At 37.8% G+C, this 25,986-nt stretch overlaps 1 protein-coding gene across 2 annotated transcripts in view; it reads left to right on the forward strand.

Moving 5' to 3' along the window:
• The first annotated feature begins 2,049 nt into the window (after window positions 1-2,049).
• USP25 (ubiquitin specific peptidase 25) overlaps window positions 2,050-25,986 on the forward strand; it is a 139,021-nt gene continuing 115,084 nt past the window's right edge. For both annotated transcript variants that reach the window (XM_059921381.1, XM_059921383.1), the window contains exons 1-2: window positions 2,050-2,525; window positions 24,757-24,834. In XM_059921381.1, coding sequence (XP_059777364.1) covers window positions 2,481-2,525; window positions 24,757-24,834 — 123 coding nt within the window. In that variant the 5' untranslated portion in view covers window positions 2,050-2,480. The remainder of the gene's footprint in view (window positions 2,526-24,756; window positions 24,835-25,986) is intronic.

Genomic DNA, 25,986 nt, shown 5'->3' on the forward strand with positions numbered 1-25,986 from the left:
TGGGGCACATTTTTAAAATGATTTAAGATATCTGGCAATGGGTCTTATGTTCAAATTTATCTCAAATTCTCACATTTTTATCCTCTATTCATTCCGATTGTATGCTTTCTGAAAAAAAATTACCTATAAGGAAGCATGAAATTTACTTCTCAAAGTTTTACAAAACCACAATTAAGATTTTAAAAAAATTAAATAGGAAACCATCAAAAGTGATCAGGGAATGATCAAAGTGGGCAGGTACAAACTACCCTATAAAGAGCTTTATTTGGTAATAATATAGTAAGCACTGGTAAGATAATTTTTTTGTGGAACTAAAATCTAACTCAGGGGTAGGATAGGGAGGGTGGGAGGGAGGGAGACGCAAGAGGGAAGAAATATGGGGTTATATGTATATGTATAGCTGATTCACTTTGTTATAAAGCAGAAACTAACACACCATTGTAAAGCAATTATACTCCAATAAAGATGTTTAAAAAACTAAAAATAAAAATAAAAAAATAAAAAATAAAATCTAACTCAGAGGAACATTTATTGCCAAATTCTAGAAACTAAACTTTAGTGTCTGGCAATATCCTTATAAAACCACAGTACCAGATTTTTATGTTAAATTTAACTTTCTTAAATTCAAATGTCATGAACTGGATAGATTTTTTAAAAAATCTGTAACACAGACAAACTTGGAGTTGATATGTGGAAAGAATTTTCATCTATAAATGAGGAAAAATGGGCTGTAGTAAGCTTTTGTTGACAAGTCACCCTCTTTGGGTCTCAGTGTTATAAAAAATGTGTGCATTCTATCAGAACTGTTGCATTGTTCCTTAAAATTCTGGGTTTCCAACCACTTCACAACCTTTCAAATTCTTCTGTTAGAGATGTAAAATAAAATTTGTAATCTGTCAAAATCAAATGAGCAAATAAACATGAAAACTCAAGGGAAAGACCTCAAAAGCGGTTGAAGACATCTAAGGTGCAGAGCAAAGACAGCTTGTAAAGTGCACAGACTGATTACAAACCTTAGGAGTTACTGTAATCCATGATTATTAAATTAAACCTGATACTATTTCAATGATCACGTACCAAACTTGCTTTTCTTGCCATCAGATTAAAAACTATATCCAGATTTGCATATGTGTGCACTGTATTTGTGACAATACGCACTGATTATTCCTCCTCTCCCACCACACCATCACCCTCACATCCCTATCTGTTTCCTATCCCCAGATTAGCTCCTGAAACTTAAGATATTTTTGAGGCTACAGATTGCTTTCTCAATATTAGGTTTTCCTTACAATTCCACATATAGTCAAGTATTCCAAGCAGGGTGGTTAACAGATAATTGTTTGGCAACTGGGATATTAGGTGATGTGTCATCTAGGCAGTGATACTTTTGTAATATTGTCTGTTGTATAGACCGTATTTCATTTATATCAAACCTTTGGAAAATATACCTTACTTCTCCAGAGCCTAGCAGTGACTGACACATGTTTGAATGAAAGAAGTAGGCAGAGAATATCAATATTCATTTACGTAATGATTAGTTAAGGATTAAAGTACATTCCAGCATAAGGGCTTCTGACAGCCTTTTGCTTAAACCACACTTGACTTTTCCCTTCGGGCGAGTTTACTGCTTGTGAAATTCCTAGAAAGACCAGGGACATAGAAAGGAGCTGGGATTCGGGACCCAAAGCGGTTTTGGGACGTTATGCGGCCTGGAGGGAAATGTTTTGTCTTGGAGGAGTTCGGAAAGCCAGCGATCTAACAAATTCTGGGCACAGAGAGAAACGCTGCCCTCCGGCCCTCGGCTTGGAGCATCGCGGAGCCAGGGCAGACGTCGCGCAACCTGCCGCAGGGGCGGCTCCGAGGCCCGGCCCGCGTGGCGCTCTCTCGCTCCCCCCCGGGAGCGCGGGTGCGGGGGGCGGGGCTCCGGGCGACTCCGCCCCGCCCCGCCGCCCCGCGGGTCATAATGTAGGGTTAGGGCGGCCGGCGGGCGGGGCTCGGCGGGGGAGGAGCCGCCGGGCGGGGGCGGTGACGACGGTTGGGGGAGGGGAGGAGGAGTCGCGGCGGGAGGAGGACAGCGCCATTCCGGCCGCTCCCTCTGTCCCCTCTCCCTTCCCCGCAGTGGCCCGCGAGCCGCCAGCGAAGGAGCGCGCGCGTGACGCGTCCGGGATTGCTCGCGCCCTCCCGCGCCGAGCGTTCGCCGCCCGCTCATGGCCCGGGCCGCGGCCGACGAGCCGCGCTAAGGCGGGCCGCGCGGAGTCGTGGGGCCGCCGCCGTGGCCCTCGCTGTCCGCACCTCGCCGCCAGCCCGCGGTGCCCGCGCACGCCGGCCGCCATCGCCTTCGCGCCTGGCTGGCGGGGGCGCTGTCCTCCCCGGCCGTCCGCGCCGCTCCCTGGAGCTCGGCGGAGCGTGGCAGTCAGGGCCGGCGGAGGCTCGAGGAGCCGGACGCCGCCGCCGGTATCGCCGCCGGCGCTGCGGGGGCCATGACCGTGGAGCAGAACGTGCTGCAGCAGAGCGCGGCGCAGAAGGTGAGGCGAAGCCGCGAGCCGGCGCGGCCCGGCCCCGCTCCTCCTTCTGACGTGCCGCCCTCACCCGCCTCGGCCGGGACCTCCCCGGCCTCCCCCGCCGCCGCCCGGGCCTCCTCTACCCCTCGCTGCCCCCCGCCCCTACCCGCTTTGGGGGCGTCGCGCCCAGTTCCGGGCTGCTTGTGGAAAGCGGGGTGTAGTTAGCGGGTTTCAGTCCACTTCCTTTTTGCCGATTGTTTTCCTGTAACAGACGGTGCCGGGTATTGGTTGAGCGCGACCTCACATTCCTACACTCCTCTATATGGCTTCTTAATTAAACTTTAGCTTCCTCCTCTTTTTAAAAAAAGGAATAGCCGGTTGTCATCCCTTCTGAACCCAGTTTTTATTTCCAAGGTAGGAGCATTCCAGGCCTGCTATTTTGCAAAAGGGTCTCCACCAGCATTGACTAGCCGGCCTGGCGGGACAGGTACATTAACCAGGTAGACTCAGTGTAAAAGCAGAGGCTTTGCTTGGTTCCTTTTCCTTCCTCCCTCCCTCCCTTCCTCCCTCCCTCCCTCCCTTCCTCCCTTCCTTCCTCCCTCCCTCCCTTCCTCCCTTCCTTCCCTTCCTTCCTTTCCTTCCTCCCTTCCTTCCTTCCGTTTCTTTTTCTTTTCTTTTTTTCTTTTTTGAATATAGAAACTGTCCCTTAAGGAAACCTTTCTGGCCATGTTTATTCCAGGAATCCTTTGTCCCCTAAGTTTGACCTTGTTCCATCGTTCACCCTTTACTCTTGCCTCAGTCACACATTCAAATGGTCACTCACTTAAGAAAAAAATCTGGGTTTGTGAAGCTTCAGATCTTTTACGTTAAGTAATGAGAGATGCTACTTTTTTTCTAGGTTTTGCTTTCAGAATCTCAAGTGCACTATCACGGCTTGCACCATATCCTGAAAAGTAGTTGGTTGTGACTTAATTTTTTGGGGGTGGGGGGGTGGTCATTGGTGTGAAAAGCATTTTGGACAAAAGGAAAAGATTACTTTACTCGTCTTGGAATTATGGGGGTAACCAGCGTTTACAGAGAGCAGCTACCAGAAGTATATTTGATTTTTCTGGCAGAGTCGTGAATGCCCCACCCTGTTGTAGTTTTGGCATTGTTACATCCTACCTGTGCTTGATTTTAGAATAAGGGCTGCTGTCCTGCTGACTATGTATACACCCAGCTTGCTAAGTTTTTGCTTTGAGATTATTTTTAGAATTTTATTATAGTACTTGAGGTAATTGAAGATGCTCAAGAATTTTGGAAAGCAAGGATAGTGCATTGTTAGTTTAGGCACTTTGGGAAAGTTGTCTTTGGAACTCTTGTGTGCTGTACTGGTTAATTTAGAAGACTATTGCAGACTGCAGTTTATTTACAGTGGAATAATTCTAGATTTAATAATGGGAGTTTAGAACAGTTTATCTCCTAATCCCCTCCATTCTGTTTGGAATACCTTAAACTTTAGTTTTTGATGTTGAGTACGTGACAAAGTGTTAATACTTAGAGGAGGATCTTGTGGTCCTATGTATACTAAGCAATATTTAATAGGTTTGGTGTCGCTTCTGTTTATAGTTCTCTTCAAAGGTGAATATTAAAGCCTGTGTGTTTCAAAGTGGGAAATATAACTCATATTTTTCACATCTCTTAAATTTGAACATTGGCAAGAAATTTGTGAGTTTTTTAAATTGATTTTGGACTAAAGTACTTCTTTAGCATAAAATTAGGTAATGCAGATCTGCCCAATTCAGAGGTTTATGCATAAAATTGTGAATCAAGAATCAAATTACTGAAAGTGATCTTGGCCACCAAGTCCAGTTTCCTAGTTTACTGAGTCCCCTCCTTAAACAAAGGGAGTAGTTGTTAGTCTAAAATATTACCATTATGATGCTGTTTTTAGTGTGTGTCTGTCAGATCATCTCCCTGATACTGTGGACATTTTTTTAGAGCAATACAATTGCATTTATTTTTATACTTCCATCATGGTGTTTATGTATTATTTTTAAAAGAAACATGTAATGTGTTTGCTTTCTATATTAATATACTATTACTTTGTTACTCAGAACTATTTAAAAATATTCATATAGGTTCAAATACCTTAAACCATCCACTTAAAATGAATTGACGATTTAAATCCACCATGCTAGTAACTAGGAAGTAGACTTCAAGCTAGTAACTAGGAAGAACTACTTTAGAAGAAACAAAAGTGAAACCCTTTGCTTTTAAATTAGAAACTTTATGAATTATTAGTAAAACGAGAAGTGTCTAGTGCATATTGCATAACCAAAATCTTAGCCTGTTTTCTGCTCTCCTTTAAAAAATTGTGTGTTGTATGCTCATATATAATATTAGCTTTATACAAAGAGCCGTATTTTGGTAGTTGGAACAGTTTTCTATTTTTCAAGATTTTTTTTCTTCCAGAAGGATGTATGATTAAAAAAAAAAAAAAGCACAACACTCATATGTCTTTTGTCACCTACAGAGTAGCTTGTCACAGGGTAACATAAGGCAAGGGCTGTCTTTTCCTCTGATGTGTTCTTTGCTTGATTGCTCAAGTTTAGCCATGGCAGGGAGTTATGAGATTAAGTGTAACTGCAGAGAGCTGTTTTTTTGAAGTTTAAGATGATACAGGTGAGGTGGAGTTGGCAGCAGATTAGCTACAGTTAAAGTCTGTCATAATTTTGTTCTTGAACATGTGTATTCAGCCTTTGTGCTTGATATTTACCTAAGTGTAGGATCCTTGCATCTCAGAAATTTGATTCATAGATTCAGGTCCCAAATAAGGATTTTTTTAAAAAAAATACATCTTTATTGGAGTATAATTGCTTCACAATTCTGTGTTAGTTTCTGTTGTACAACAAAGTGAATCAGCCATATGCATACATATATCCCCATATCTCCTCCCTCTTGAGACTCCGTCCCACCTTGCCTATCCCACCCCTCTAGGTCATCGCAAAGCACCAAGCTGATCTTCCTGTGCTATGCTGCTGAGTAGCATTGACATATATACACTACCAAATAAGGATTCTTTAGGGCAGCAAAATAGAAGCCTTCCTCCCAGGGACCAAGTTAATTTGTAGAGTTAAGTGAGCTGGATACTGTTTTCATTAAATGTATCCTCCTGAGTTGAATAAAATATAAGGTTCATAAGGGAAGGTATTTTGCCTATTTCGTTTCACCCTAGGGCTTAGAACAGCTCCTTGCACGTAGTAGGTTTCAGTAAATATTTGATGAATGAGTGAGTGTTTTCTAAAAGGAATGCAAGCGCAGGGGTTATTTTAGTTCCCTAACTGAATCTCACAATTTAACATTATTGAGAATCGATGAAAGCTCGAAAATGTGGACAACTGTTAGAATATAGGCCGTGTAGTGAAAAGACTAGGATGTGGGTTAATCTAAATCACCTTTCTATGACCTTGGGCAAGTCATTAAATGCCTCTGAATCTTCTTTTAAAGCCTTAAAGTTAGTATGATTAGACATGAGCAACTTTTTAAGATCTGAGTGTTTAGTGGAGCTAAGCATACATTTATTCCAGACAGGGAGGATAAGAAAGAAATAGAGGATGGAGGCAGAAGGAATCTTATGGATCAACAGTCAACTTTCACTTAGTTATACTGGGGGTTAGGTGGGAAGGATGTCACAGATTAACCAAATTAAGAGTTAAAACAAAACTTGCAAAACAATACAAGCTGAATTCAGGGTAAATTTCTTAGTTAAAAAAATGTAGTATTTTCTAATTTAGGTATTATCTAAAGTTATAAAAATATAATACAACATTTCAAGGGACAGTTAACATTATATAAATCACTCTAAACATTATATAAAATGGATATTCTTTAGTATGAAATAGTTGGTTATCTTGGTATTAGCATAAGACTTGGTTTGCAGAGAGAAAGGGATCCAGCTGCTTATTCCCTTTTTACTCCTTTCTTTTCTCACCTAATTTTGATTCGTTATACTCACATTGTATCCAGCTGCCTTAATGAATTTTCATTAGTTCTAATATTCTGTTGATATTCTTCAATATTCTTTGTATGCAGGCCATATCATTTGCAAATAATTATCATCTGACCTCCTCTTTGTCAATCTTTACACCTCTTTACTCATAAACTATTTTATTGTTTTAGCTAAGATTACAGAATACTACTAGGGTTAATACTAGTTTCTGTTATGTATTGTTTCATTGTAATATGAAATGTCCTTACAGTTATAAGTTTTTAAAATGCTTTGAAATCAGATTTAGATGTTGACTCTTTATCAAATGTCTTTTTTTTTTTGCAACAACCGATGATATTTTGTATGTCAATAATAAGAACGATTGTTAACAGAAGGAATATTTACTATGTACTATGTTAAGAAATTGTGCTAAGAGTTTTATAAGTTTTTTTCATTTAATCTTCCCAACCACTTTTTTAGGTGGAGACTTTTTTTTTTACCCTCATGTCCCAGTTGAGGAAACAGTAATAGAGAAGTTAAGAACTAAAGCAACATTTCATTGTTAGTATATGTTAAGAGTGGGATTTAAACTCTGGGCCACGCGACTCAGGGGCTTCTGCTGTTAACCATTAATCTGTATTGCTTTCTGGCAAAATCACATTCAGTCGTGATGCCTCCAAATTCACTATACTAAATTTAAAAAAAATTAGAATTTTTGTTTTTGAGATTGGTTGCAAGGTTTGCTTTTATATGTATATGGGCTATTAAGGTTAGCTCATAAAAGCATTAGAAAGCTTTTTGTTTTTTTCCTACACTTTTGGAATTGTTTAGTGTAGCATTAGGTTAAACCATTCAAAATTTGTAGCTTTTAACTATTTTTGATCTTTCAACCTAAGTACTTGTTACTTTGAAGTTTTGATGAATAGGACTATATTAGGCTGACCATTTTATTTAGAGCAAGTTTTAGTTACGCTTTCCAAATTTTGACTGGTATCTTTAAAATTTTTTCTTTCATTGTTTAAACATATTTTTTGTTTTGCTTTTTTTGTTGCATTTTTAAAATTGTGGATTCTTAGTTTCAACACAATTGAAACAGTGCGTTTAGAGAATATGATTTGTAATAGTTTTAGAATTTTATTAAGAATTTCTTACAACTAAGTACATGAGGTTTTAATGATCATATGAAAAGGATATGTACTTTTTGAGAGTTATAGAGTTCTATATTTATATATTAAATGAACACTTATAGTGTCATTTGAATATTTCATTTTTTTTCTTTATGTCTTAAGTTCTGAGAGAGATTGATGTCTCTACTTTTAATGTAATTTCATCAAATTATCTTCGTATTTCTAATGGATCGAATCCAAACTTGTGTTTTTGCTGGTCTTTTAGTAAGATTTCATCGTTTACATATATAGTGATAACAAATTTAATCTTTTTATTGCCCTCTGACTTTCATTTATTTAAAGAGCTTTTTCTGCTCTTTTAATTCTAAACAAATATATTTAAACATATTTTTCTGTAAATAATTAATAGTTTTCTCTCCTTCCCTGTGCCCCCAATAAGATAAGACTGTTTAGCATATTTTTACTTACAGCATTCTTGATTTTGTTGGGGTAATATGGAATTCTAATTTAAATGATGGTATTTAAATTTTTTGCAATATACCTTACATCAAAAATATTACTTAATTGTGTTACATGTTAGTAGCTAATAAGTTTTTTAAAAATAAGTATTTAGGTGTTTAATTTTAACTATGTTTTTCTGTGTAGTTTAATACCGTTTGATTTTTTTTTTTGTAGATAAGTTGTTAACTCTCTGTATAAGCTTATAAGATTTCTTCTTTGGTTTCAAAATTGAGAAATTTCACACGTGTGTGTGTGTGTGTGTGTATTTTTAACCATCCTGGCGAGGATTTTTGATCTGAAAACTTTAATGTTCTTCTCAGGAAAAAGATATATATTTAAGAATTATTACTTCTACTCTATTCCTTTTTTCTTTCTCCTTCTGAAACTACATCATTTGAATATTAGATACCATTCATCTCTCTACCTTGCTTCAAATTTCATAATTTCTTTCCCTTTTTGCTGTATGTGCTAGGATAACTTTTTACTTTGTCTACATTATAATTTTTGTAATGCCAATTCTGTATTTACTCCCTCCACAGGTGGTCAGATACTTTTTTGTGGGTTTGTTTTAATAATGTATACACTAATTGGTTCTGAAGTACACAGAATCGAATTAATCATAAATGTTGGATCATGATCAGCTATCTATGCAAATATGTTTTTATTTACTTATGAAATAGCATATTAATCTTTAATGATAAGCACACATTGAATGCACTACTTAAAACACAAGTGAGAACTTTGAAAGTAACCTATATCTAGCCATATAGTCCCCTCATCGCATCCCTCTATTTTCATTTGAGATTGTAATCAGCTTGAATCCTGTCTTCATTCTCCCCTTGAGTTCCTTTTTATTGCCGCTCTGAATTCCTGAAGGTATATATTTTTAATTTTAGTTGTTTTAACTTTGGAAACTTTTTTCACCTTGATATATAAATGAAATTCATCTATATAGTAATAAGAATTTTAAAGTTATGTTTGTAACATCTAGACCTTATACTGTCTGTAGTTAATTTTTTGTACCTGGTGTGAGGTAGTGATCCAATTTAATTTTTATTTTGTATATGATTTTTTGTTGTTGTTAATCTTACCTTATTGAAAAGATAATGCTCTCCCCCACTGAACTGACATACCATCTCTGTCATATATAAAAGCGTTATGGAATGCTTTTTTTCACCCTCTGCTGTTTTGTTCCGTCATTCGTTTTGTGAATACCATCCTGTCTTCGTTGCTTTGGCTTCATAGTAATCTCTAGTACTGAAAAAATAAGTTTGCCCTCTTCTTCCGAAGTGTTATAGTACTTTATCTTCCTTAGAAAGTTTAGAATAATTTTACCAAGTTCTCTGAAAAACCCTGTTTGAGTTTTTTAGTAATTTTATTGAATCTATATACCAATTTGGGATCATTAACATCTTTATGATATTGAGTCTTTCTATCCATGAACAGGGTATACTTCTTTTTATTTAGGTCTTCTTTAATGTTTTTTTTTTTTAGTTTATAATTTTAACAGTAGAATTCTTACACATTGTTTGTCCTATGTAGTTGATACTTTCTGATAACAATAATACTTGGTGCTTTAAAATGTTTGTTACTTGTTACTGGTGTGTATGAATGCAGCTAGCTTTTGTATAGTGATCTTATATTTAGCCACCTTGCTAAACTTTACTCTAAAACTTTCATAGATAATTTTAGAATTTCTACATAAAAGATCATATCATAAATAAATCATGACAGTTTTATTTATTTACAGTTTCTATGCCTATAATTTCATTTTTTCTTATACTAGGTAAGACATATGATAAATGTTGATTAGAAGTGATAATATTGGATGTTTTTGTTTTATTACTGCTTTTATTATTTTTTTAAAATTTATTTATTTTTTCGGCTTCATCCCCCAACAAATGAACAAATGGTTTGGTTTATTTTCTTTCTTGTTTTTTACTCTTGTGGACTAAAACATGCCAATCTACTCTGGGACACTGATAGTATAAGATCACACCCTTAAATGTAATAATTTCCAAGCTAATGTCACCCTAGGAGACCTTTATAAACAGCTATCCAGAGTTTTCTTGCTACACCCTGATCTTGTCATAGTGAAACAGAGCAGGACCCTATGGTCCTTGCCCCTGCCCCCCCCCCCCCCCGCCATGTCCTTAGCCTGCCTTTGTAAAAAAATTAATTAATTAATTAATTAATTGGCTGCATTGGCTCTTTGTTGCTGCACGGGCTTTCTCTAGTTGTGGCGAGCGGGGCTACTCTTCGTTGTGGTGCGCGGGCTTCTCATTGCAGTGGCTTCTCCTATTGCGGAGCACAGGCTCTACACACGTGGGCTTCAGTAGTTGCGGCATGTGGGCTCAATAGTTGTGGCTCGTGGGCTCTAGAGTGCAGGCTCAGTAGTTGTGGTGCACGGGCTTAGTTGCTCTGTGGCATGTGGGACCTTCCCGGGCCAGGGCTCGAACCCGTGTCCCCTGCATTGGCAGGCAGATTCTTAACCACTGCACCACCAAGGAAGTCCTAGCCTGCCTTTTGTCTGTGGAAAAACTTACCGATGACTTCATTTTAATCCTCCTCCCTTATTTTCCCCATGATTTCTCCATCCAGTTTTAGTAATGTTTTATGGTATCTCTGTAAACTGCCTCACATCCCTCTTTATTGCTGCTTTTAAAGGACAGTTCATTACTTTGGTACCTGATGTACTTCTAAAGTATTTCTCTTGGACAAATACATAGGAGTGGAATTGTTGTAAGATATGGCTAAATGGTTATTCAAAGTGGTTGTACCATTGTACATTCCCATCAGCAATGTATGAGAGTTCCAGTTGGTCTATATCTTTGTTAACACTTGGTATTGTCAATTTTTATATTTTAGCCGTTTTAGTGAGTATGTAGTGGTACCTCACTGTGGAGTCAGTATGTATTTCCCTAATGACTAATGGTTTTGGACATCTTTTCATGTGCTTATTGGCTATATTTATATGACTTTTAAGTATTGTTTCTCATATATTATTCAGTTTTACATTCTCATAGGATCAGCAATAACAAAAGCTACTTATTTTTCCAAGTCTGAAAATGGCAAAAAAGTTAAAGATGTTCCTAGAGGTAAAACACTTAGGAGCATGTACTGATATGCTTACAAAACAAAATGAAATTGCACCATTTTTCCTTCACTTTATATTTTTTAAAGTAATACCTCATAAAGAATGCTCACTACTGAGGAATGAAAAGCCTTTTCTTCTTCATGCCTCAGACTAGCATTAATCTCTTTAATAGCACACACAAGAATAATCTTTATGGTGTGTATTTTTTCCCACAGGGTACAAAAATACTTTCACATTGTAGTTAGCTTGGAAGTTTGGAAAGAACTTGGGGGACCAGTGATGGGGTGGGATGAACTGTGGACAGGTAAACAATTGAGCAGAGAAAGACTTTTCTTATGGTTTTTGGTCCATGTGAGAATAAGACAGAAGAATAGCTTGTTTTGAACTAGAAACTTATTATTTGTTGGGTTTTTGTTGGTGTTGTTCAGCCTGGAAGTGGCTCTGTTGGGGTGAGTGGCACTAGCTTTGAGGACAGACAGGATTGGCTGCAGAGCTGAGAGCTAGGTTCTTAGTGAAGAGGAAAGATGTGGGGGAGGAGTGTAGAGAGAGGGACCAGGAATGAAGAACCATTAGTGGCCAGGATCTGATGCTGTGCTTGCACTAATGTGAGAACCAACCATACACTTGCATACACAAAAGTTTATGCATCATAATTTGAGCCAGAATACATGCAAAATCAAATGTCTCATTTCTTTGAAATGGAGCTACAGAAACAAGCTTGGGCTGGAGGTGTGGGACTTGCTGTATCCTCCACTGAGGCCTCTGAGCTGGTCTTGGTGTGTCAGAGAGAGGGCCCCTAAAGTCTTCCCATGAGGCCTTAGAGAAAGGCTTTGGGTCAGGACAGGGCCAAGGAAGTGGGTTGAAAGGAAATTAGCAGCAGTCCACTGCCTCAGGTCTAAAATTTCCAGCTTTTCGAGGGAAGAAGGTGCTCTCTGCACAGGCCTCCTGGGGTCATGGACACTCTTTGTGCCTGTTCTAGTTGTACCATACATATTCTCAGAACTGACTTCCAGGCTTCTTCCCCAGTGGGGCTGGGACTTCAAGTTGGTAATAAGCCTGCAGAACTAATAGAACTGATAATATTTCCATTTTTGCTTGTAGCATCAGAGGGAGGGCACCCAGTGAATCTGAGCATGTGAAGCTTTGGTGGGATAGAGAAGGAAGCATATGAGCATATGTGGTGGTTATTTATACTTATGGTTACACAAGAACTTAACCATTCTGGTGTTGATAACCTAATTGGTTATCTTTTTATATGTTTATGGACCATTGAGGGTTTTTTTCCCTGTGAAATTCATATTTGTTTCTGTTTTTTTTTCTTGGGGGGGAGATTGTTTTACCTTTTTTGATTTGAAGGAGTTCTTTATAGTTTATATACTACTTTTTTTTCCAACTTACATATTCTGCAAATATCTTTTTCCGTTTATCAGTATGTCTTTTTATTCCCTTTATGTTGTTCTTTCATGAGTAGGAGTCCATTTTGATTTAATCTTATATGTAATTAGTTTCCTTTATTTTGATCTTTCATACCTGTTTCATAAAGGTATTCTCTTTTATTGCCGTGTAATCTTTTTCTTGTTTTGCTTTTGGTATTTAAGTCTTATTCCAATTGGATTTGAATTTTGCATGTCTAAGTAGGTGTCCGAGTTGATTTTTCTCATCTGGAGAACCAGCAGCTTTATTGAAAAGTTTCTCCTTCCCATTAATACTCCACTTGATGGCAGTATTTTTTTATCCTTGAGTTAGGACTCTTTTAAAGGAAGACAAGAAAGGAGGTTTCTGGAACTCTTTCTTGAACTAAAGTATTTTTTATTATAGTTTTACTGAAGCTTGCATAAATATAAAATAGACATACATTTATTATGTTCTATTGTGTAGCTTTTATGCACTAAAACCAAAAACCAACTGTTAACTCAGATGTAACCAAAATTAAAAAACCAGAATAACAAGGTTAGCTTAATTTGACAGATGGTAGTGTTTTACAGAAGCTAACTTGGCAGTTGCAGCTTCAGCCAAGGAAAGTAATATATGTATATCAGGATATTCTTGTAAAATATCTTTATTAAACATTCGGAGTAGATTTTATTGCTGTTGTCATCCACATTCCATCTGTGACCCTGGTACTTATTTGATAGCCTTTGTCTTAAGAGTAGTGTTCTCAGCCTTTTTGTTGTCACATCTTCAGAGATGTGCCGCCAAGTATGATCATAGTTTAAAACTGTTTTTTTTGCTATAGCTTAGTAAATGTATTGTAATTATTCTAGTATCTCTTAAGCAGAATGTTGAACTGAACAGGTTTTGTGATTTAGTGTAGAGTGGAATACACTTGCTGTGAATAAGAGGTAACAATTATAGCTTACTTTTAAGTTAGTGCCATATAACTATTATGTATTGGAACTTGTCAATATTTTGCCTGTGAGCATGTCTTAGTGCCTGGATAATCAAGAGGGTGAGATACTACTGTGCAGTGTGATAACTCCTTTTGCAGATACCATGCGACAGTACTGTTGTACTGGAATAATAATTGTGTTGTAATTATTACCACTTCCTTTAGGAGTTGTTGAATTTTGTTGTGGTGAAAGTTTTAAACCTTTTCAAGTATGCTGCCAAAAATATTTAATATTTGAACAAGTTCTACAAACACAAAGAAGCTGAGAATTGATGGGTAAGAAGACAGTAGCAAGTAGGCCTAGCTATGGGCAAGATTTTTGTAAGCTTGTCAGCTTTTGCTGTGTACTATCAGTACATATATTTAAACTATTTACATTTGGGCAATACAGCATGGTAAAATTTGGCTGTTAATACTATATACTGTGTGTCTGCTTAGCTGTAGGAGTTTTTCAAGGTTTAGTCTTCGATTTTCTGCTTTATTCTTTGCAAGCTTTGAGAGATTATGTAGTTTCTCAGTCATATATGTTCACTACTACCAAGTTTGTATTTTCAAAATAAAATTTTCACCCTCACATAAACTCTTGTTTCAGGTTTTCAATTCCTGTTATACATTTCTGCCTAGATACCCAGTCGACTCTCATTATCATGTCCATCCATTCATTTATTCTTTGTCTTAAGCAGATAGAGAAATAAATAATACACTATAAAAAAGCTTATAGTTTGGTGGGTGGGAGCCAGAAATGCATATATTATATTAGAAGTTAAGTGAAGTATATACAGGATATATTGGTAGGACCAAGGAGAGGATCTAAGAACAGGAAAGGCCTCATAGAGGAGGTAATGTTGAAGATGTATGGGGAGATTGAAGGTAGCATTCTAAACGAAGAGAAGTCCATGAGCAAGGACAAAGAAACAAAACAATTTGGTGCCTTCTGTTATCTACAAGTAGCTGTAGGAGGCTAGGTGTGGTAAAATAAAAAGTAAATATTTAGTCTTTTCCCCTGGTTTCTGCCACAGAAATTTACTGTCTTTTGTATGCTAATGAGATAACTCCTGGTTGGGGGACTAAATAGTTTCAGGATGGGGGCTGTGCCTCAGAAAAACCAACCACTATGATTAGCGAGTTAGAACTTTCAGCCCACTCCCCAGTTCAAGGAGGAGAGAGGGACTAGAGATTGAGCTCAGTCACCAATGGCCAATGATTTAATTGATCTTGCCCACATAATGAAATCTCTGGTGCCTTATACACTTTTAATAAGTGCTCAGTAAGCGGTGGTTCTTGGATAGCACTTACCATTTATGGTTAATTTTCCTCTTCCTATTGTTTTTGAGACTTATTCTCTTAAAAGTACAGAATTGCATCATTAACGTATTATTAGAATACAAAAATTGCTTTTAAGGAAGTTGTATGAGTAAGAGTCCAGTTAGGACACAGAAACTACACAGTAATTTGAACAGGGAAAGCTTAATACAAAGAAGTATTGACTAGTAATAGATGATTGGCTGCTAAAGTGCAAAGAGAACTCTAAAGAATAAAGGAAGGAATACATTTGGGAGAGGTCTTACCAAGCTCCAAGACTGAGATTCAGTTCTTATTGGAGAGGTTGTGATTGAAGCCCACTGGATGGAAGACAAGTTTGCTGAGGTGCTGGAGGCTGAAGGCTTCTGCAAATGGCTCTTTTATGGGTCTGGCAAAGAAAGCTTTATTAAACCTAACATTATATCTAGAAGAATGGAGTTCCTAATAGTCAGTAGGATGTATTATGAATGTAATTAGTGTGACCAAATACTGTATTTGCTTTAAGGAATTGTTTGTGACACATATAGCTGCTAGGAATTATGTAGTATTCTAGTCTGAAAGTTCTACGTAGAGCATGCTTATTTTGTTTTATTAGTATAAGGGATTTTATTTTTGGACTGAAAGTTAATTATGAAAATTTAAGTACAGAAACCAAGAGACACATAAAGATTTAATTGGACACAAAGATTTTATATATCTTAGAGAGGTATATTAGGAATCAGCCAGATCATTAGCATCAAAAACAAGTTAAATATATACTTTATTTAAACTGAAAACATAGCAGTTCAAGGATATGATTTGATTCACAAAAGTTTTGTTTACCCACATTTTCCATAATATAGGCATTCTAATTTAAAAACACAGTTCCAAAAGATTTTGCAAGTTGGGTTTTTGGACCTCTAAATGCATATTGCCATAGAAACCATGTTTCATGGTATTAGGTTCTTATTTGGCCAAGATATGTATTTAACTTTGTGTGAACTTAGCTTATAGCGCTGTGTAACAGTATATTTGGGGAAAATTGTGTTTAGAGTTTCTACTTCTGATGCATGTCTTATATCTGCCAGTTAATAGGGATGGAAGATTCTATTAGGGGCATGGACATCATGCAGATGTTAGATTGGTTGAAGGGCTGGAGTGGAAGGTAAGGGTATGAACTCTTAGGTGAGGAAGGATGGAAACAAACATTTATTGAGGGCGAACAAAGTATCTCATTTCTTCACTTTCTTCTTATTTTTTTGGGGGGGGGCATTACATAATGCTTAAGATTGTAGCTCTGGGGCTTCCCTGGTGGCGCAGTGGTTGGGAACCTGCCTGCCAATGCAGGGGACACGGGTTCGAGCCCTGGTCTGGGAAGATCCCACATGCCGCGGAGCAACTAGGCCCGTGAGCCACAATTGCTGAGCCTGCGCGTCTGGAGCCTGTGCTCCGCAACAAGAGAGGCCGCGATAGTGAGAGGCCTGCGCACCGCGATGAAGAGTGGCCCTCACTTGCCGCAACTAGAGAAAGCCCTCGCACAGAAACGAAGACCCAACACACACATAAATAAATTAATTAATTAATTAATTAAAAAAAAAGATTGTAGCTCTGAATTCTATAAAAAGGTGGGAAAAGACTAAATTCAGAATTTCTAGCATTTCTAAGGCTAAATGTAAATAGTGAAAAATAAAAAAGCATACTTTTAGATTTATACATCCGTAGAGGTATGTGATTAATTTATTTTAATAAATAAAAAATAAAGTGCTGTTAACCCAGCAAGACTGAGATAAACCTTAACTCTGTGGCAGTAGAAAGTACAGGATACCCCAACTATTCTTGAGATTAATATGTAAATTATTTGCAGTTGGGAATTTGAACAATATTGTACTGTACACTCTCCTTCAGGCAGGATTGACAGGACCAGAACTAGGTTATAAAGTGTTCTGTGAACTTCTAGGTGCAATGTAGGAAAGTGTAGAAAATTTGCTAAGTGGCATGATTTACGCATGCTTCTTGTTCCCATCTCCAGTAATTAGTTTGTACCTCCTTCCTGTGGATGAGTTCAAGCCCTGTGATCTGACTTACTCCAGTTCACCTCTGCAAACTCTGCTATATTCATTTATTCAGTCAATATTTATTGAGTTCCTACCGTGTGCCAGACACTGCACTAGTTAGTTACCAGGAACACAGTGATGAGCGAAATAGACAGTCTTGTGCTCTCTTCGATTTAGAGTCTGGTGATTAACATAGTATGTTATTACAATCTGTGGTGTCAGGGGAACCTCTAACCTTAACAGAAAGGTTAGACCTTTGAATTAGGAAGTTGAATAGTATTTTGTAGACCCTAATGAAAGAGGGAAGAGGAAGAAGGGGAAAGTAGTGCAGGGTGAAGCTAGAGATAGCTGGGGCATGCAAAGGGCCCTTTAAGCCATGAGAAGGGTTGTACTGTAGGAAAATTCCTCAGAGAGGTCATAGATTATTACATATGAAGGGAAATGAAAGGTCATCATGTTGTCCTCCTTAAAATTACGGATAAAAATAAAAAGCAAGACTAATGAAATGAAGTTTTTTTTTTTCTTATATATCTGGTTAGAGGCAGGTTTGGGTCTTACAAAGATGTACTTGAAGGATATATTATGTACTTGAAATTATCTGTCAATGAAGTTTGGGAACTTTTTGTTACGGTAAGAGATAACATGAAGTAAGGCAGTTCAGTGTTAATTAGGTAGATGCAGAAGGTATTTGTAAGACTAGATATATGTATGGTTATGTACCTTAAAGGCAGTAGTATAGTTAGTCCTTTCATTGATAGGTAACTTTGAAATGTTTACCATTTGGTGCCTAGCAATGCTGATTTTGAAGTTTAGGGCATGTGATTCTGAAGCTTATGAATACTTTGGGATTTTCTATCAAATTGGGTTTTTTTCTTCTTTTCTTAGAAATTTTGAGGTTTTTTTAGAGGTTATTCTAAGAGTTACCGTTTTTTCCCCTGAAGATGGAAACCTTTGTCTTTCTTTCTTTTGCACTAAACCAAGTTTTATTTATATTTAGAAATTCAGTCAAAGGAACCAAGGACTGACTTAAGAGTCACTCACCCCTTAACACAGAAAGCTTTCCTGCCTTGTGGTCATCAGTGCTCCAGTTTTCTTGTACCATTATCTAAGTATTTTATGTCAGCATAGTAATGGATTTTTGGGCTGAGTTTTCATTTTTCACTGAATCTTTAATCTGCAGAATCAGATACCATAGAGAAAATGTGGAAGAGACATGGGCTGTGGAAGTTGAAAAATTAGTCAGTCATTTCTGTCTCTGTACTTATTAGTCTCTTAAATATTCTATTAGTTATAAAATGAGAGTAACTTTCTAGAGGGTTTATGTGTGTGCACGTGCACATGTATTAAATGAGATTATACACCGGAAGCACTTAAAACAGTCTGGCACACAGCAAGAGCATAATAAATGCTTGTCTTCTTTTTTGGACTTAAGCCAGTGATCCTTTTTTGCATTCTCAAGAAGTTATACCAATGTTAAATATACTGTAGTCTTACTTAAACAGATTTAAAACAGAACCAGCATTACGTAGGATCAACGGAGGTGGGGGGGAAGGAATTTCTGTGAAACACTCTGATCCTTAACTTTATATTGAAATTACTGATGCCTTCTTCTCCCTGAAGTGCATAGTACTGGATTTTGCATGTAGTAGACACTTAAGGATGTCATCACTCAGTAAAAATTACATCGAGGAAGGAATCTGAAGGCCTGTAGATAGTCTTGGTTTGTTTGCTTATTGATTTTTGTGGTGTTTGCAAGCCATTGAATCTCTTTGAACATTGTGTCTTGCTCTTCTTGGTCCAGCAGTGTGAACAGGTTGCACCCACCTCCTTATACTGTAGTAGACAAGAAATCCATACAAGGAAGAACTCAGAGCTCAGAAAAGGAATTCTAGAAATGATAGTGGGTTAGATCCACCTTGGATCCAAAATCGCTAGTCAAGGAGGAGAGAACCATATGCAGGACATTTTTAGTTGAGGATCAGGGTGTATCAGACCAGAAGTTTGGTAAATAAGAAGGTGCAAACCTTGAAAGAAGACCAGGGTCTTAATCACAACAGAAATAATAGCAACAAAAACATATAATTGTAGGAAATGAAGGTGCAAATTTTCAAAGACAGGAAAAGCACAGCTGGAAGATGCCAATAACAAAGGGGAAAACTTGACAAATGAGGTGGCTTCTCTTCCATAAACTTAGAATTTTTCTCATAGTTCACCTCTTTAGATCTCGGTCCCGTTTCTTGCTAACTTAGTTAAGAAAATACATTTACTTTTTCTCCTTCCCGCTCTGCCTTCTTCCCCACCCCCACCTTGATCCTTTTCTCTTTATTGTTTCATTTTTCAGTCAAAATTCATGAGCTGAAGAACCATGCACCTGAATTATTTTATTAGGATATTTAGCTGACATTATTGTGAAAGATGAACAAAATACTAAGTGAAAACAAAGTCTTAGGACTTTCCTGGCGGCGCAGTGGTTAAGAATCCGCCTGCCTGGCCTTACACTTAGGTCTTTAATCCATTTTGAGTTTATTTTTGTGCATGGTGTCAGGGAGTGTTCTAATTTCATACTTTTACATGTATCTGTCCAATTTTCCCAGCACCACTTATTGAAGAGGCTGTCTTTTCTCCACTGTATATGCTTGCCTCCTTTATCAAAGATAAGGTGACCATATGTGCGTGGGTTTATCTCTGGGCTTTCTATCCTGTTCCATTGATCTATATTTCTGTTTTTGTGCCAGTACCAAACTGTCTTGATTACTGTAGCTTTGTAATATAGTCTGAAGTCAGGGAGCCTGATTCCCCCAGCTCCATTTTTCGTTCTCAAGATTGCTTTGGCTATTCGGGGTCTTCTGTGTTTCCATACAAATTGTGAAATTTTTTGTTCTAGTTCTGTGAAAAATGCCAGTGGTAGTTTGATAGGGATTGCATTGAATCTGTAGATTGCTTTGGGTAGTAGAGTCATTTTCACAATGTTGATTCTTCCAATCCAAGAACATGGTATATCTCTCCATCTATTTGTATCATCTTTAATTTCTTTCATCAGTGTCTTATAATTTTCTTCATACAGGTCTTTTGTCTCCTTAGGTAGGTTTATTCCTAGATATTTTATTCTTTTTGTTGCAATGGTAAACGGGAGTGTTTTCTTAATTTCACTTTCAGATTTTTCGTCATTAGTGTACAGAAATGCAAGAGATTTCTGTGCATTAATTTTGTATCCTGCTACTTTACCAAATTCATTGATTAGCTCTAGTAGTTTTCTGGTAGCATCTTTAGGATTCTCTATGTATAGTATCATGTCATCTGCAAACAGTGACAGCTTTACTTCTTCTTTTCCGATTTGGATTCCTTTTATTTCTTTTTCTTCTCTGATTGCTGTGGCTAACACTTCCAAAACTATGTTGAATAATAGTGGTGAGAGTGGGCAACCTTGTCTTGTTCCTGATCTTAGTGGAAATGGTTTCAGTTTTTCACCATTGAGGACAATGTTGGCTGTGGGTTTGTCATATATGGCCTTTATTATGTTGAGGAAAGTTCCCTCTATGCCTACTTTCTGCAGGGTTTTTATCATAAATGGGTGTTGAATTTTGTTGAAAGCTTTCTCTGCATCTATTGAGATGATCATATGGTTTTTCTCCTTCAATTTGTTAATATGGTGTATCACATTGATTGATTTGCATATATTGAAGAATCCTTGCATTCCTGGGATAAACCCCACTTGATCATGGTGTATGATCCTTTTAATGTGCTGTTGGATTCTGTTTGCTAGTATTTTGTTGAGGATTTTTGCATCTATGTTCATCAGTGATATTGGCCTGTCGTTTTCTTTCTTTGTGACATCTTTGTCTGGTTTTGGTATCAGGGTGATGGTGGCCTCGTAGAATGAGTTTGGGAGTGTTCCTCCCTCTGCAATATTTTGGAAGAGTTTGAGAAGGATAGGTGTTAGCTCTTCTCTAAATGTTTGATAGAATTCGCCTGTGAAGCCATCTGGTCCTGGGCTTTTGTTTGGTGGAAGATTTTTAATCACAGTTTCAATTTCAGTGCTTGTGATTGGTCTGTTCATATTTTCTATTTCTTCCTGGTTCAGTCTCGGCAGGTTGTGCATTTCTAAGAATCTGTCCATTTCTTCCAGGTTGTCCATTTTATTGGCATAGAGTTGCTTGTAGTAATCTCTCATGATCGTTTGTATTTCTGCAGTGTCAGTGGTTACTTCTCCTTTTTCATTTCTAATTCTATTGATTTGAGTCTTCTCCCTTTTTCTCTTGATGAGTCTGGCTAATGGTTTATCAATTTTGTTTATCTTTTCAAAGAACCAGCTTTTAGTTTCATTGATTTTTGCTATTGTTTCCTTCATTTCTTTTTCATTTATTTCTGACCTGATCTTTATGATTTCTTTCCTTCTTCTAGCTTTGGGGTTTTTTTGTTCTTCTTTCTCTGATTGCTTTAGGTGCAAAGTTAGGTTGTTTATTCGAGATGTTTCCTGTTTCTTGAGGTAGGCTTGTATTGCTATAAACTTCCCTCTTAGCTGGGATTACAGACCTAAGTGTAAGGCCAGACACTATCAAACTCATAGAGGAAAACATAGGCAGAACACTCTATGACATACAAGACAGCAAGATTCTTTTTGACCCAGCTCCTAGAGAAATGGAAATAACACAAATAAACAAATGGGACCTAATGAAACTTAAAAGCTTTTGCACAGCAAAGGAAACCATAAACAAGACCAAAAGACAACCATCAGAATGGGAGAAAATATTTGCAAATGAAGCAACTGACAAAGGATTAATCTCCAAGATTTACAAGCAGCTCATGCAGCTCAATAACAAAAAAACGAACAACCCAATCCAAAAATGGGCAGAAGACCTAAATAGACATTTCTCCAAAGAAGATATACAGATTGCCAACAGACACATGAAAGAATGCTCAACATCATTAATCATTAGAGAAATGCAAGTCAAAACTACAACGAGATATCATCTCACACCAGTCAGAATGGCCATCATCAAAAAATCTAGAAACAATAAATGCTGGAGAGGGTGTGGAGGAAAGGGAACACTCTTGCACTGTTTGTGGGAATGTAAACTGATACAGCCACTATGGAGAACAGTATGGAGGTTCCTTAAAAAACTACAAATAGAACTACCATACGACCCAGCAATCCCACTGCTGGGCATATACCCTGAGAAAACCATAGTTCAAAAAGAGTCGTGTACCAAAATGTTCATTGCAGCTCTATTTACAATAGCCAGGACATGGAAGCAACCTAAGTGTCCATCGACAGATGAATGGATAAAGAAGATGTGGCACATATATACAATGGAATATTACTCAGCCATAAAAAGAAATGAAATGGAGGTATTTGTAATGAGGTGGATGGAGTTAGAGTTTGTCATACAGAGTGAAGTAAGTCAGAAAGAGAAAAACAAATACAGTATGCTAACACATATATATGGAATCTAAGGGAAAAAAAAAAAAGGCCATGAAGAACCTAGTGGCAAGACAGGAATAAAGACACAGACCTACTAGAGAATGGACTTGAGGATATGGGGAGGGGGAGGGGTGAGATGTGACAGGGTGAGAGAGTGTCATGGACATATATACACTACCAAATGTAAAATAGATAGCTAGTGGGAAGCAGCCGCATAGCACAGGGAGATCAGCTTGGTGCTTTGTGACCACCTAGAGGGGTGGGATGGGGTGGGATGGGGAGGGTGGGAGGGAGGGAGATGCAAGAGGGAAGAGATACGGGAACATATGTATATGTATAACTGATTCACTCTGTTATAAAGCAGAAACTAACACACCATTGTAAAGCAATTATACTTCAATAAAGATGTTTAAAAAAAAAAAAAAAAAGAATCCGCCTGCCAATGCAGCAGACACGGGTTCGAGCCCTGGTCTGGGAAGATCCCACACTGCCACAGAGCAACTAAGCCCGTGCACCACAACTGCTGAGCCTGCGCTCTAGAGCCCGTGAGCCACAACTGCTGAGCCCTTGTGCTACAGCTACTGAAGCCCATGTGCCTACAGCCCGTGCTCTGCAACAAGAGAAGCCACCGCAATGAGAAGTCCACGCAACACAATGAAGAGTAGCCCCCACTCGCTGCAACTAGAGAAAGCCCGCGTGCAGCAACGAGGACCCAACACAGCCAAAGATAGATAGATAGATTAATTAATTAATTAATTAAAAAAAGTTTTAGACGTTGTTTCTCTTCATAAAATACTCAGTATTCTTATAGTACTCTCTAGCAGTCAACTATCAGTGTAACAGACCGCACCAAAAGTTAGTGGCATACCAAAATATTGTCATCGTGTTCAGATTGGTTGGTTGGGGTGGCTCTTCTCACGTGCCCCATTTTTTTGGGGCAACACATACCTCATTCTTCTGGAGCAAGTGGGCTACCCAGCTTATGTTCTTGATGAAGTTGCAGAAGTTCAAGAGGGCAAGCCCAACCATGCGAGCACATTTCATGTCTGCTTGCATGCTGTTTGCTAATATGCCATTGATGAAAGCTTGTCACATGGCCAAGCCTATCATCAGTACAACAAGGAAATATATCGTGTTTCTAGTGAGAGGAAGTGAGAAGTGGTAAAGGGTGTGGGTACAGAGATGGGAGAAGAATTGGGAGTCTACTGCAATGCAGGCTCTGTAAACTTTTCTGGGTTTTACATTCTTTTTTACATCTTACCTTGTACTCATTAACATATACACACAAAATTTTGTATTTTACCACTTTAGCTTAATATGATTTTGTAAAGATTAACTTCTGTATAGATTATATATTTGCTATTTAAAAATATACAGTTTGCTTAAATCAAACTGTGCTTCTAGGTTCATCTATATCAAAGGTATTTGTAAATACCTTTACAAATTAAAGAACGCAGAGTCATTTAGCAGACACCCTTTGTCCTTTGCCCTTTACCCTACCTAGAATTTGGACAGGATGCTGGAGGAGGAAACATTGAGTGACATTTAGTGACTGTCACATACGAATGTTTAGGGGGAAGACAGAAGATTTCAGCAGATCCTTTTTTTCTAGTGGTGACTTGTTTTCCATGTCATATCCATTGAGCTTTCTTTATTTCATGGTGCCATCTTACAGTTTTGGGGGACTTGTTTTAAGAAATGCAGAGATGTAGAGAGGAGCATGGTTCTTAATTAGGGAAGTTTAGGGGAAGGGTTTTGGTAGTAGAATCTTATCCTACCTCTTTTTCTCTCCAGTAGAGTATAGTCGATTATATAGATCAATAGAGTATAAACAGATTTAAAGCAAATGGGGGCAAGTGATCAATTTTATTTGGGATCTTTTATGACAGATTGGAAAATGAGATGATCCTTTTTTTCCTTGAATAGGGTAGAATTCCCCCTGGTGTAATATATCCACCTAGTGCTTGGCCTGCCAAAGGCATGTTTTTTCCAAACATCCTAGGTGCCTCAATGCTGGCTGACTTTAGGTAGAGAGAGCGATTAATAGGGCTGCCTGGATTTCATTTTGTGGTCTCATCCCCTAGTTAAAGTAGCCCAATGAATACCTGTTTTCCTTAGTTCTTCTTAAGTTTAGCCATAAGGCAGATCACTCCTTTTCTTGTTGGGAGGCATAAATTAGTCAGTGAAGAATGGGCTTTTAGAAACGTGAGAATGGAATAAGGGCTACCACAGTATGGTTCATTCTTCTTAAAAGAATGAAATTTATTCAATCTTTGTCAAGTTCTATTGTTTTTTTGTTTTTCACTCTAGTTTATTTTGTGTTTTCTGTTTTTTTCCCAAAGGTCATTTATTTTCTTGTCCTTGTATATTTTCAGATTTCATAGATAACACTTTTGGTTTTTCCCTTCCTCTAGCACCAGCAGACGTTTTTGAACCAGCTGAGAGAAATTACTGGGATTAATGATGCCCAGATACTACAGCAAGCCTTGAAGGTATGGCCTCTGTTTTGCAACATACAGTTTCTAGTACACCCTCATCTCCACTGCCTACCATATTTGAAACTTGAGTTTTTTAATTATACCATGGGTAGTAGTACAGATATAGGAAAGAACTTTTATAAAGTAAGAACCTTACTTAACATAACATACTGCAACTTCAAGCATGTTAGCTTTTAGCAGCCTAATGTTCCAAGATACCTTGGAGTGAAAGAAGACCTCTCCATGTGAAACACTTTTCATGCACAAAGGAGGGAAGTGAATCCAAGTGCTACTGGCTGGTTTTACCCAAGAGACATGATTTTAGAGTTTAATTGGGGGTGGGGGGCAGGGTGGGGTAGAGGAGGAGGAGGAAGAGGAGGTGGGAGAAAATTAATAGAGTATCAGAAGTTACATTTTTTTCTTCCAAGAAGGAGAAATATAAATTGGCTAACGTTCAATTAATTGCACCTTAAGAACATTCAACATCAAACTGTTTTATTATGCACTAAATGAAGGGCATGATTTTTGTTATATTTTATGTAGTATGCTCATTTCCACACAGTGGCACCCAGATGAGTCAAATCACATGGATATGCACATTGAAAGAGAGCAAGTGAATGAAAGATGTTCAAGAACTGGAAGTGCATTTTAAGTTTATTTATAGATTGCTGCCAAAGGCTAACAGCAGTACAGCATTTTTGCTGCTATGGGCATACACATAGCTTCAGTCCTTTGCAAGTTGCTCTGAGAGACAACATTAATTATATCATTTTTGATTTTGAGCCGAAAGTTCTTCATTTGTTTCTAGAAATAATTTATCTTTTGGATGATTGTAATCATAATCATCATAATTGTAGTGATAATAACTAGCACTTATTAAGCACTACAGTGCTATTCTAAGTACTTTTTGTGGCTAACTCATCCTCCTAATAACTATGACGTAGGTATTATTTTTATCCCCTTTTTAAAAGATAAGGAAACAGAGAAGTTAAAGTGACTTGCTGAAGATCACATAGTATGTGCAGGAGCTTGGATAGAAACCAAGCTGCCTGATCCCAGTGCCTCAGATAATTTCTGCTTTTACTGGAAGCTTTGCTTCAGCTTTTTTCCCCGTCAGGAAAACGATGAAACAGTACTGTTAGGAGCATTTTAATGCATGGTTATGAT

This window comes from Balaenoptera ricei, chromosome 4 (genome assembly GCF_028023285.1).
Source record: "Balaenoptera ricei isolate mBalRic1 chromosome 4, mBalRic1.hap2, whole genome shotgun sequence".
NCBI classification, from domain to species: Eukaryota; Metazoa; Chordata; class Mammalia; order Artiodactyla; family Balaenopteridae; genus Balaenoptera; species Balaenoptera ricei.